At 40.9% G+C, this 14,021-nt stretch overlaps 1 protein-coding gene across 3 annotated transcripts in view; it reads left to right on the top strand.

Moving 5' to 3' along the window:
• The window catches only part of LOC133616018 (kinesin-like protein KIF18A), a 47,482-nt gene extending 38,225 nt beyond the window's left edge, over window positions 1-9,257 (top strand). Inside the window, exons 15-19 of one of the 3 annotated variants that reach the window (XM_061975000.2) lie at window positions 285-654; window positions 2,102-2,194; window positions 4,445-4,533; window positions 5,776-5,815; window positions 8,997-9,257. In XM_061975000.2, coding sequence (XP_061830984.1) covers window positions 285-654; window positions 2,102-2,194; window positions 4,445-4,533; window positions 5,776-5,815; window positions 8,997-9,042 — 638 coding nt within the window. In that variant the 3' untranslated portion in view covers window positions 9,043-9,257. Of the gene's footprint in view, window positions 1-284; window positions 655-2,101; window positions 2,195-4,444; window positions 4,534-5,754; window positions 5,816-8,996 lie in introns of all 3 variants that reach the window. The other 2 variants (XM_061974999.2, XM_061974998.2) reach the window with 2 other exon arrangements.
• The last annotated feature ends 4,764 nt before the right edge of the window (window positions 9,258-14,021 follow it).

The raw sequence follows: 14,021 nt of genomic DNA, 5'->3' as shown, positions 1-14,021 counted from the left end.
TCTATTTGAAAGACAAGTATATAACTACAATGTTGTTACTGTTGGACTATACATGTGTCATGTGAGCCTAGGCAATGTTGAATGCTTATTATGATTTACACAACATTTTATCATACATTTTAAAATATACAGAAATGCGATTTAATGGCCCTTGAAAAATAAGAAAATCAGATTTTTTATTTAACCGACTGTAAGGAATAAATTGTACATGTTTTGTTATATGGTGATGCATGATTTTCTCTCTTTTTACTGCATGTATTGTTTTTTTGTTTTGTTTCATTTAGGAATTCAAAGTAATCTAGGTATGAAGCAAGAAGAAGCAAGATCTTCCCAAAAACTCTCTGTGTTGTTCCCACCACAAAGCCCCAGGACCCTCTCACAAAATTCCCAAAGCTGTGAAGAGGGCATCTTTCCTCTCCAGTACACACCAGAACCTGCCCAAAAAGTTGTTCAGGTCGTTCCATTGAGTTTGTCCACCGACTTGGATCCAAATATGACATTTGAACTTCCACACCAAGAAGATCCATCCAATTCAACAATTATAATAAGCAATGATGTCGCCTCAAAGGCATTCAAGTCTGTGAATGTTTCAGCCCACAGTGATGTAATCAATCCTGCCAAAGCCTATGAGGCAAACCAGACTCTTCCCCAAGGGTGAGTAAGTGTTTGGTTCTCAAAAAGGCCCAACTTTTCAGACTTCTGTTTGTTAAAAATGTTGTGCTTGTGTTCTACATGATGTGGAAGTACCATGGTTGATGTGTTTTAAGTAGCCCCTTGCATTTGTATGACACTTCTAGATTTAGTCAATAGTCTGAGAATTTTCTTAGATTTCCACAAGATCTTTTGAATTTCTCACCTCACAGCTCCAGCAAGGCCATAGTGCCCACTGCTCAGTACTGTTAGTCACTTTTTCTCGAAAATGGCAGCCAGAAGTGTATGCACAAATTGTGTATCCAAACCGGAATAAGACAGAAATTGGACATTTTTTCTGGGGAGCTGAAGACCCTTTACAGACAGTTGTTTTGTAAACAGTACAGTCCGATGCCATATTCTCAAAAATTCATCCAATGATATATAATATTCTTTACTGTTTGCTGATAACAATTAGCACATAACCGGTTAAGGGGGTGAGTCTTTATTTAGCTTTGAGTAATGGCACAGGGCTGAAACCGACCCTTCGCTCCTGGCCATTCACAACAGATTTGATGTAGTTAGGAAAGATGGCTAAGGAATCTGAGTTTATCGGCCAAAAGGAGAAGAACGCAGATTCAACCTGTACACAACTTAAGATGTATTTATTAAAGGAAACTTACAATTGTGCCCTATCGGAGTAATATATCATATCAAAATACTCTAAAACCAGCTTTTAAGTGATGTTTATACCTGAGTAAACAGTACAGTACACCAATCTGATTGGTTAAGTGGAGCTTTAAGGTCGAGGGGGTTATGTTAGACAGATTCAGAATCCAGAAAGTATAGTAGAATAGTAGAAATAGGCAGGCTTAAATTAGATAATCATTGCATTATGATGCATTTTTTTGGATCAAAATATAAATTCAGCCAAATCTTAGCATCTCCTTGTGCCAATTGGTAACACTGAGGTTAACATTGATACATCTGTTTACCCAGAATGCATTAAGATAATGGTCAGAGGATTTTGCTGTGTCTATTTTTTGAAGGATTACACAATGTCGGCTAGTGAGAAAACACTTAAATATTTGGTGCAGATCTATTTTTAACATGGCAAAAAAAAGTGTTTTGTAACACAGAATTTTGTAGAGATTACGTTCAAAGTAACCCATCACTCAGGAGGATTACGCATACAACGTCTTATCCCAAGTGGCACTTCCGACAGAGGCCTGAAGAAAAATCTGCCGTGGAACCGCCAGCCGGTCAAAATAACTCTCTTGACTGCTCCTTAAGCATGAGACACACCTCTGACTGTGTTAAGGGAGGTGGAGCAGAACATTCAATCAACAGAGAGGGAGCAGCTCCACATTAGTTATTCTGTTGTGTAATAGAACAGTGGGCTATGGCGGCCTCCTGCTTCACTGATGAATACACTGAGTTTCATGTGAACCTAACAGGAATCTTCTTGCAGATATCACAACCCTGCTTCTTTACAAGTAAGACAGGCCAATCCAACCTACATGCACATGACGTCTGCTGCGCAAGGGAAACGTAAACGCAACGGGTAATTGTTATTCATCACTTTATTTGGCATTTGCTTGCATGTCACATCAAAGTCAGTCGAGATCAATATCGCCCCAAGACCGCCAGCCTGAAGCACCCCCAGGCTGCTAGTAAAATATATAGAGGATGTCCTGAACTAAACATTCAATGTTTACCAAAATGCATTTTTTTACACCATTATACTGCCAGTCATATCTCTTTGAAAGGATACCTCATAAATCTTTGTTTTATATCGGGACATTGTGGCTCAGATGGTAGCGCATCCGTCCAAAAACTTGAGAATTCTTGGAACGATTACAGCTTCCGTCATCACTTCCGTTGTGTCCTCGGACAAGACACTTCACCCACCTTGTTCCTCAGTGCCACTCACATTGCTGTAATCATGGAGTAGCATCCATAACAAATAAAGTTGGTATGGTATGGTATGGTAAGAACATGTAATTAGAGATGTTCCCATCAGGGTTTTATGCTGCTGCTTTCAATACTGATTACCTATAACTGAGATGGGCCGATACCAATCACATGTACTAACTGTACATTTTTCTATTTATTTATGGTGATCACTATTTACGGTTTGACATTATCAACACCATTTTTTAAACTAGTTCCTTATTCTCCTATTTGTGTGTATACATGTTTAGCCTCATCCTCCAGTGATAACGTTACTTACAGTAGGACACAAAGAAATGCAGTTTATTTCTGTAATATAGGTGATTAATATTAGCTTAGAGGAGCGGCTCTTCACTGTGTATGGAGATACACCAATAGCTGCAAGCTGCTTTTCAGCGAGAAATAAATATAGTATGTCAGCCAGATGAGATCAGTGTTTGTGATCTGCAATGAAAATGCATAATTCTGCAAGGTCGATCGAATAATTTTCCGCGAAAATTGGCCGATACTGATGGCCGATTGATCACCACATCCATTTACAATATTTTGGTCATTAAGTATCACCGCGCTAATGTGACAGCCCATACAGCAATTAACACTACTTCTATAAACAACTACTATCACTAATCATGGCAAACTTCATAAGAGCCAACAACGACTAATTTGAGACAAATGAAGCTCAAGAGCGAATATATGGAGGATGAGTTAAAAGTTTTAAATGCTGGGTGCTAAGCAGATCCAGCTATAGTGAAACACTCAGCTATTAAGTAGCACTAATGATAGGTGCCAAACCTTTCATCAAAAAATAGGAACAAAACAGTGACTTTCAATGTCTGCTCTTACTGGGATGCCAACTGATGGGATGAATATATTTTTCAGCAAAAGACTTGTGAATTGTGCTTGGAAATTCAGCATAGTCCTGACTCCTCAGATTATAAATGCTTGAAGAACACAAGTATCTTTCTGCGTCTTTCTAACAATGTCATCGAGTTTAGAGCCTGTATGCACTGATTTAGTTGGTCCAGAGTTTTAGCTGGTAGCTTGTGGATTTTCTAAGTTTCAAGCTCCTAACTTAAGGGTGATTCCGCATCAGCAGCAGCATCACCTCTGTGAACATGGTGCTGTGTCACTACGCCAGAAAAGTAGTTCCTCTGCGTTAGCTTTTACAATAAGCATGTTGCTAATAGCTTGGTTAAAGGTCACAGCACGTAAATGGGACGTTTTGCATGTTTTTTTTAAGTGCTGTAGAGGAGGCGTAATGATAGAATACCCATTTCCGGCATTGCCTTGTGCGAGCAGTTTTTTTTTACTATCTAGAACGCACAGAAAAGGGAAAGACATGTTATTTTCTCACATAGGGATTGTGGGTGAAATTCTACAAAGGTGCAGTTTTCCTTTTAAAGGGGGATTTTAAGCCTTAAGTTTAGAAAAAACATTTTATTTTACACACATAAGGTTTAATAGAAGGCAGACGTGACACTATCTGTTTGTCCCTCCAAGATCGCCTAAACCATGTTTTTTTTTTAAATATGTTTTAGTTTGTAAAGATTTTGCTAGAAAGAACCAATCCATAATGCTTAATAACTAAATATACAGGTACTATATTTAGTTATCAGCTTTGTGCTATGAGCATTGACCGTTCAATTTGTTTTTCCTTAAGTTACGCCTTTTTGTTTTTTTGTAATGATAATCTTAGAAAATGCCATAGGCCAATAAACACTGACCTTTCCTTTTTGTGTTGAAATATTACACTAAAGCCAGCCATGTAAGTCTGTATTTTTTTTAATAAAGAAGTCAAACATTGATAGTAAAATGTTCTTTTTATAAATATTTTCTCTCTTTTTTCCCCGCACTGTTAAAGAGAGAGAGATGAGAATCTGTCAGGACCAAAGCGTGTTAAGAAGGGTCCCTGCATGACCTCCAGACCAGTCAGGGTGCATCATCTCTCTGGTAAGTATCCTTAAAAAAACACAATCTTTCAATAATATACAGGCTGTCCAGAGATTTCCTAAAAAGTCTTCAATTGGATTTTCCAAAATGAAGTTCTGAATTATGCTTAGTTGCAAATGACGGTTGATGCTAAAATTTGTTTTCAAAATTTAAAATGCCACAAAGGTTCGGTCTCAGACTGGGCTCCAGGGGAGGGGGTCCAGACTGAGGCCAAGAAAAAAAACCTCAATATCCATAAGCGCACACAAACAAGTTACATAGAATCCACAAAACTTGCAACAGAGGGGAGGGAGTAGGGGCTACGGAGGCAGGCTGCTGCTATCCAAAGCGCTGCTCAGCCGTCCATCACCCCTAAGGGAGTGGGATTAGGTATGTGTGTGTGGCGTGTATTTTTTGTAGATGCATATGTGTATAAGCCTGCAGCGTATGAATCGTAATCGTAATAAAATCATGAGGTGCCCAAAGATTCCCACTTCTAGTTGTCAGAGTTATTTTCGCACTTTCAGCCCAAGATATTGACCAGTAGTGTTCCCCTTCTCTGGTCGAAGTTCCAAAGAACAGTTAAGTGCCGACTAACTAATCAGGTGGAAAGATCTGCCCACTGACTTTGACTCATGAAGTAATTAAACAAATCATTAAATAATTAGGGCAGCACAGTGCCTAACAACAAGAAGGTCCTGGGTTCGATCCCCTGGCTCGGGATATTTCTGTGTGGAGTTTGCATGTTCTCCCCGTGACTGCATGGGTTGTCTCCAGATATTCTGGCTTTCTCCCACCTAGTTCACTTAGAGGGGCTGTTTGTTAACAATATTTTTTTCAAACCAGCAAATACTAATTATATTGAATAAATTAGATCATAAATGCTCGTCGACACGAGAACTTTGTCTGCCGTTCAGGCTTGCCACTCACAACTGTCTCACACATTAGCTAGCCAAATCGCTATCAGTAGCTAACCATACCCAAAGCTAATGCACATGTTCCGTACGGATGTAGTATACGTCACTACATGCTAAAAGCCTTAAGAAGGCGCCGTATACTGCTTAAAACACATTAGAAAGTTAGCGCTTTCTGATTTCTGGGACGAGAGTTCAGAGGAGGCTAATTCTTGCACGTTGTTGAATGAAGACACTTTAAAAATGCAGTGTATTGATAACACAACAATGTCGTGCTCCAGAAAAAGCTCTGTTATTTTTTGTATAATTCCTCCTTATTTTCTTTTAGTTGTGCTTTTCCTCTCTGTAGAAAGATGGCAGCGACAAGCACCTGCCCGCTGCCTTACACGGTGAGCCAGGGTAGTAGTATGCGTCTCATCATGTGACATGTATCTGCAGTGTATTAGCCAATTAGCAAGATTAATGATGTCACACTTACACTGAAGACATTACACTGGCTGTAGAAAACCATGGTGTATAATAAATATGTCTGAAAACATTACATTGGCAAGATGCGGACAAACAGACACAATAACTTGCCATCAAACCCAGTTCATGAATGATTGCGCAGTCAGAAAGTAGACTCCTCTCGTCCCAGCCTCATTTCAGGTTTCTATTCTGTGTTTAATCAGGGAATATGCATATTCAGCAATTTTTACTTTAGACAATACTAAAAAGGCATTCATGACACAGTTCATTGGACAAATATTCATATTAATTTCATGTTATTGTCCGTTTTATATCTGATACCATTACACTATTTATGTGATGTGGCACAAAAATGTAATTATACAAATTTTATCTGATTATTTTTCTGTATATATTTCCCTGTAGAGCCAAATGTTTTGGAGAAAGAAAGCTTCAGTATTTTTTAACTTCATGACATTATTTTGACTAGTTTTTGAATGCAATGTCTTGAAGCTGGGGTACTTTGAGTGTCTAGTCAATAGAAAAGTGCTATATAAATCTAATCCGTTATTATTATTATTGTGTCACCAGGCACAATTCAAACTGTAAATCCCGTCCCCCACTCTGCGCACCTCGCTGATATTCCCTCCCAGTCTCCTCCTCTCTGGAAGTGCTCAAAATTGCGCACGAGAGCTGTATGTGCTTGCGCATAGGTTGTTGACAGTCTGAATTTGCTTCAAAGGATCCCCTACTTCGTATTTTGTTGCAGAAAATAAATGTCGTCACAGGTACTGTATTTTTCGGAGTATAAGTAGCACCGGAGTATAAGTCGCACCGGCCGAAAATGCATAATAAAGAAGGAAAAAAACATATAAGTCGCACTGGAGTATAAGTCACATTTTTGGGGGAAATTTATTTGATAAAACCCAACACCAAGAATAGACATTTGAAAGAGAATTTAAAATAAATAAAGAATAGTGAACATCAGGCTGAATAAGTGTACGTTATATGACGCATAAATAACCAACTGAGAACGTGCCTGGTATGTTAACGTAACATATTATGGTAAGAGTCATTCAAATAACTATAACATATAGAACATGCTATACGTTTACCAAACAATCTGTCACTCCTAATCGCTAAATCCCATGAAATCTTATACGTCTAGTCTCTTACATGAATGAGCTAAATAGTATTATTTGATATTTTACGGTAATGTGTTAATAATTTCACACATAAGTCGCTCCTGAGTATAAGTCGCACCCCCGGCCAATCTATGAAAAAAACTGCGACTTATAGTCCGAAAAATACGTTATGTTGTTTTTTTACTCTAATTATGAAATACGCATTGCTAAGCTGTAATATCGCCGTAGCCATATACAGTATTATACAAAGATTTAGCAAAAGTTTAAATGCAGAAACCACAAACTATGTCTCTGCTTACAATCCACAGAACAGCAATCGTGTGACTTTCGGTAACACACGTCGCCACGCAAAGGGATACACACAAAATATAGCAAAATGGAACATTAGATTACCTGTCTAGAAGTAAAACAGCCACTTGTGCGTCCAAAGACCTGCAATGCCCTCCGTCCTGAATACGCTAGACCAACATTTATTCGAGTTATGGTTCTCTTTTGTTTGTTTTTCTTCCTCTGATTTTTTCTTTTTGGTTTTGTTAACAGTACCGTATATGCTATAAAGACAAGCGCAGGTATTCGCGATCTTTCCAGGTGGGTGTTCGGCAGCCATGCTTTACTGAAAACAAGTTTGCACCGTGCACGTGCTTCACTATATATCGCATCTGCCAATGAGGAGGCTATTTCGTAGGCTCTGCTCACTTTTCTTTTCTCTAAATCCTGTGATTCCGGGGTTTTATGTACTACCGTATTTTCCGCACTATAAGGCGCACCTAAAAACCACAAATTTTCTCAAAAGCTGACAGTGCGCCTTATAGCCCGGTGCGCTTTATATATGGATAAATATTAAGATTCATTTTCGTAAAGTTTCGGTCTCGTAACTACGGTAAACAGCCGCCATCTTTTTTCCCGGTAGAACAGGAAGCGCTTCTTCTTCTACGCAAGCAACCGCCAAGGTAAGCACCCGCCCCCATAGAACAGGAAGCGCTTCTTCTTCTACTGTAAGCAACCACCCGCCCGCGTAGAAGAAGACAAAGCGCGTGGATATTATCGTACGTTTCATTTCCTTTGTGTGTTTACATCTGTAAAGACCACAAAATGGCTCCTACTAAACGACAGGGATCCGGTTCATGAAAAGACGCAATCTCTCCATCCGCACACGGATTACTATTTCACAGCAACTGATATTCCTGTGAACCGCACTGTGGATACAACGGGAGCACGTACGGTGAATATTCGCACCACAGGGAATGAGAAGTCATCCTTCACTGTGGTTCTAGCTTGCCATGCTAATGGCCAGAAACTTCCACCCATGGTGATATTCAAAAGGAAGACCTTGCCAAAAGAGACCTTTCCAGCCGGCGTCATCATAAAAGCTAACTCGAAGGGATGGATGAAGAAAAGATGAGCGAGTGGTTAAGGTAAGTTTAAGTTTACGCGAAGAGGCCGGGTGGCTTTTTTCACGCAGCTTTGTCCATGTTGATATACGATTCCATGCGCGCCCACATCACGCTGGTTTTAATATATTATTAAAGTTTGACTGACCTATTTGACTGTTTTTTTGACATTCCTTTAGCGCAGTTAGATGCGGCTTACAACACGGGGCGGCTTATAGGTGGACAAAGTTTTGAAATATGCCGTTCATTGAAGGCGCGGCTTATAACCCAGGGCGCCTTATGGTGCGGAAAATACGGTACTTAATACTTCATTACAAGGCGCAAACAGCATTCAGGTGTTAAATTTTTCCAGAAATGATTACTGTTACGATATATTTTTTTAGTTAAAGAAAATAACTTAGGTACCCCAGCTTTGAGTTTGTCTCCATTAAAGTTACATACGCTGAATATTTAATGTAGGTTGTAAAGATAAGAAGATACGATTCATGTTTTGGAGACTTTGAGATCTTGCAAATGATTTGTCAATGAACTTAATGTGTATACTTTCAGCGTTCACTCTCGATTGACTCCATTTGTCGCTCTATCAGGTCCAGAAGAGAAAAAACCTCGAAGAGTTGTGAGGAGCATTTCTGAAGGAAACCTGAGCCTCATTCAACCTTCCAAACCCAAGTCACTTTTTTATAAAACATCCCAACAGTTAAAGCGAGTGACGAAGCGGATGTAAAACCTTTTTGCTTGTACTTCTTGATCAGTAAGACATTTTAATGTATTGTTTTGAAGGCTCTGTGAATTGTCTGCTTGTAGACTTTTACTTGGTTTTAAATAAATATTGTGCACTGATATGAAAATGATGATTTTTGAGGGCAAGGGGACTGGATCCTTTCTTGAAATCATTGTTCACTGCATGGTAGAAAACAATGGTGTATTTTCTTTAACTTGCATGGCTCAGACAGCACTTACATGTGGACTACATGGCAAGAGCGGATACGCGTGGAGGTGAACTGCATGTAAGCTAATTAATAATTAAGCTTTTCCTGGAGAACAGCCTGCCAGACACTCCTGTAGTACTGCAATGACACAATATTTGGCTTTGCGCTTTTAAAGCCACTTGACAGAAACATAGTCAGCCTTCTTGGGATCTTCTTTCCAAAATGTTTACCACTAAAAAAACACTCCGTCCAGCTTGTTCACCCATCCTAAGAATGCTCTAACATGTGTTAGTCTAAAATCTTCTACTAACAAGCAGTCCTCACTCATCCTTGTAGATATTTATACATTATCATTCTAAAATGTGGTCGATTAAAATGAAATGACTGATAAAATATTTGTTTGTCGGTTTTTGGATTGATGGATAGACATTATTTGTCCCACAACGGGGAAATTATGTGGTACAAAAATAAGGACAATATACATTAAAAAAGCACAGAGCTGATGCAGTGGTGCCATTTTCCTTTTTTATCCACAATTTCTTCGCTCTGCAGCACTCATTTGTACTTTCTCTTCTCACTCCATGCGAAGAATCAACAGTGAGACAGCAAGATAGCGCAACCAAATTTGATAGTGGGTACTCTTTACGTGGTTGTCTGTTTAGCGTGTCCCTCCCATTGCTCAATGGCTACTTCCTGTTTTGCCGGGTTACCAGAGGGCGACAGCCTTTGCTCATGCAACCAACCATCCTTAATTCTTTCCGGTTTCTTCCGACAAAAAATGTATGTATGTATGTATATGTATATATATATATATATATATATATCAGTGACGTGCGGTGAGGTTGATGGCTGGTGAGGCACTGACTTCATCACAGTCAGATTTACAAACATATGAACCCTAAAGAGTATCTTATTCACCATTTGATTGGCAGCAGTTAACGGGTTAGGTTTAAAAGCTCATACCAGCATTCTTCCCTGCTTGGCACTTTCTCTTATTAAATGCCGCCAATGCCATCTTAAATTGTGAAGATCGCTGTCCGCATGTATATCTAGAATACATTAAAGTACGTCCACTGCGCAGACACGCTGCCTCCGCTCCAGACAACCCCTCTCTTTAAGAAGAGGAACTGGAGGGTGTGTTCCAACTATTGTGTGATCACACTCCTCAGCCTTCCCGGTAAGGTCTATTCAGATGTACTGGAGAGGTGGCTATGCCGGATAGTCGAACCTCTGATTCAGGAGGAGCAGTGTGGTTTTCGTCATGGTCGTGGAACTGTGGACCATCTCTATACTCTTGGCAGGGTCCTTGAGGGTGCATGGTAGTTTGCCCAACCAGTCTACATGGCCCTTGGGAAGTCCTGTGGGGAGTGCTCAGAGAGTATGGGGTATTGGGCTGTCTGATTGTGGCGGTCCGCTCCCTGTATGATCAGAGCTTGGTCCGCATTGGTAGCAGTAAGTCGGACACGTTTTTAGTGAGGGTTGGACTCCGCCAGGGCTGTTGGATTTTTTACCGATTCTGTTCATAACTTTTATGAACAAAATTTCTAGGCGCAGTCAGGGCGTTAAGGGGATCTGGTTTGGTGGCTGCAGGATTAGGTCTCTGCTTTTTGCAGATGATGTGGTCCTGATTGCTTCTTCTGGCCAGAATCTTCAGCTCTCACTGGATCGGTTCGCAACATAGTGTGAAGCGACTGGGATGACAATCAGCACCTCCAAGTCCATGGTTCTCTCCCGGAAAAGTGTGGAGTGCCATCTCCGGGTTGGGGAAGAGATCTTGCCCCAAGTAGAGGAGTTCAAGTACCTCGGAGTCTTGTTCACGAGTGAGAGAAGAGTGGATTGTGAGATCGACAGGTGGATCGGTGCGCCGTCTTCAGTGATGCAGACACTGTATCGATCCGTTGTGCTGAAGAAGGAGCTGAGCCGGAAGGCAAAGCTTTCAATTTACCGTTCGATCTACATTCCCATCGTCACCTATGGTCGTGAGCTTTGGGTTATGACCGAAAGGAAAAGTACAAGCGGACGAAATTAGTTTCCTCTGTGGGGTGGCGGGGCTCTCCCTTAGAGATAGGGTGAGAAGCTCTGTCATACGGGAGGAGCTCAAAGTAAAGCCGCTGCTTCTCCACATCAGGAGAAGCCAGATGAGATAGTTCGGGCATCTGGTCAGGATGTCACCATGACGCCTCCTTTGGGAGGTGTTTAGGGCACGTCCGACCGGTAGGAGGCCACGGGGAAGACTCAGGACATGTTGGGAAGACTATGTCTCCCGGTTGGCCTGGGAAAGCCTCGGGTTCCCCTAGGATAGGGCTTGGCAACCCGCGGCTCCGGAGCGGCATGCGGCTCTTTGATCAATCCCATGCGGCTCAGCTGCATACTTGCTGACCCTCCCGATTTTTCCGGGAGACTTACGAATTTCAGTGCCTCTCCCGAAAATCTCTCGGGGCAACATTATTGAGGGCATGTCGTGATGGCAGTGCCTTTAACGTCCGATTTTACACTATCTGTGTGCCGGCCCAGTCACATGTTGTATGGGGGCTTTGCCCTACACACATAAGTGACTGCAAGGCATACTTAGTCAACAGCCATACAGTTCACACTGAGGGTGCCCGTATAAAACAACTTTAACACTGTTACTAATATGCGCCACACTGTGAACTCACACCAAACAAGAATGACAAACATTTCTGGAGAACATCCGCACCATAACACAACATAAACACAACAGCACAAATACCCAGAATCCCATGCATTCCTAACTCTTCCGGGCTACATTATACACCCCCGCTACCACCAAACACCGCTCCCCCAACCAGCCCACCTCAACCGACACACGGAGGGGGTTGATGTGTGGGCGGAGCAGAGTTAGGGGGGCGGGGTTTGGTGGTAGCGGGGGTGTATAATGTAGCCCGGAAGAGTTAGGGATGCATGGGATTCTGGGTACTCTAACCTATATCTATATCTGCATCCTAACAAAAAGCTGATTTAAAATTGTCCATATTGTGAATTGATGTAAATAAAGTCGTAAAAAATTGATTTATTTGCTGTTCAAAGTACCAGTAGAGTGGAAAAACAAGTTGACTTGATATGCTTTATTGTATTTCATTGTAGCCATTATACCACATCCAATTGTATTTACAATCTGCGAAGTATATGTAAATACCGTCCAAACATCAAAATGCCTCAAATTCTGTCAGCCATTTTGAATTTTCCGCTCCGAACATCTTCAGTAATTTTCTTAGATTGACGTCACTTCTGCATTCTTACCATAGTATAAGGTCAGTCATACTGGAAATACGCAAAAATTAGACAGAGATGTACTGTCTATCATTCACAATCCTTATATAAGACATGAACATGTAAGTTTTTCTTTTTGTTATGCATTCTATTCGTAAATAAATAAATACATAAAAAGTCCGCTAACAATGTGGGGGCTCTCTATTTCGCCCACAAAACCCTCTAAATAACTATCCAAATCCCGCCAACAATATTATTTATACATATCTTGACCTGAATATTAACCAAATGTTAGCGGTGTTGTTATTATAAGCGCTAACACAGATAAACAATTGTTTTTAGCGGCGGCTTGATAGCACAAAGCTAAGTAGCCCTCTGCTGCTTTACTGTGAACTGTTGCTCCCGCTTCTTCGCGTCTCAGCTGGTCAAAGTTATTCTAGAATATAAATCAACCCTCTCATCTGGATATTATGAAGATTTAGCCGTGAGTCTAGAAATTGTTCATCTGTGACATTCAATTCATACCCGGAGATGGAAACACACACACAATCGAAGACGTTGTCTGTTGGGAGACTTTTTCTTGTTAACCCATCGTGTGCATCATGATTAATTCTTCATCTAAACGGGAAGATATGTACATCCTATCAGTCGTCTTCGGCCCTGCGATGAGGTGGCGACTTGTCCAGGGTGTATCCCGCCTTCCGCCCGATTGCAGCTGAGATAGGCTCCAGCGACCCCAAAAGGGACAAGCGGTAGAAAATGGATGGATGGATCAGTCGTCTTCACATTGAGAGCAGACATTGTACAGTAAGCTATCGTTTCATTAGGTTTGTAGTTTGTATTTCTTGTTTAGCACAATACTGCTACATGATATGTAGTGTTTGGATTTGTTTAGCAGAGCTTTTAAACCTTGTTAAAGTTAAAAGTTAAAGTACCAATGATTGTCACACACACACTAGGTGTGGGGAAATTATTCTCTGCATTTGACCCATAATCCTTGATCACCCCCTGGTAGGTGAGGGGAGCAGTGAGCAGCAGCGGTGGCCGCGCCCGGGAATCATTTTTGGTAATTTAACCCCCAATTCCAACCCTTGATGCTGAGTGCCAAGCAGGGAGGTAACGGGTCCCATTTTTATAGTCTTTGGTATGACTCGGCTGGGGTTTGAACTCACAACCTACCAATCTCAGGGCGGAGACTCTAACCACTAGTTTTGTATTTCTTGTTTAGCACTTAGCAATACTGCTACATGACATGTAGTGTTTGGATTTGTTTAGCAGAGCTTTTAAAACTTGTAGCTCATCCTCCTTATATTCAGGATCAACAAGATAAGGTTCTGGATCATACTTTTTCCCAAAGTAATCGTTGTTGGCTCTCACAAAGTCTGTATGATTTGCATTGTTGTTGGTGATTAAAGGCCTACTGAAATGTGATTTTCTTATTTAAACGGGGAT

This window comes from Nerophis lumbriciformis, linkage group LG15 (genome assembly GCF_033978685.3).
Source record: "Nerophis lumbriciformis linkage group LG15, RoL_Nlum_v2.1, whole genome shotgun sequence".
Taxonomy (NCBI): Eukaryota; Metazoa; Chordata; class Actinopteri; order Syngnathiformes; family Syngnathidae; genus Nerophis; species Nerophis lumbriciformis.
The sequence above is the reverse complement of the archived record's forward strand: the minus strand, read 5'-3'. Positions and strand labels throughout refer to the sequence as shown.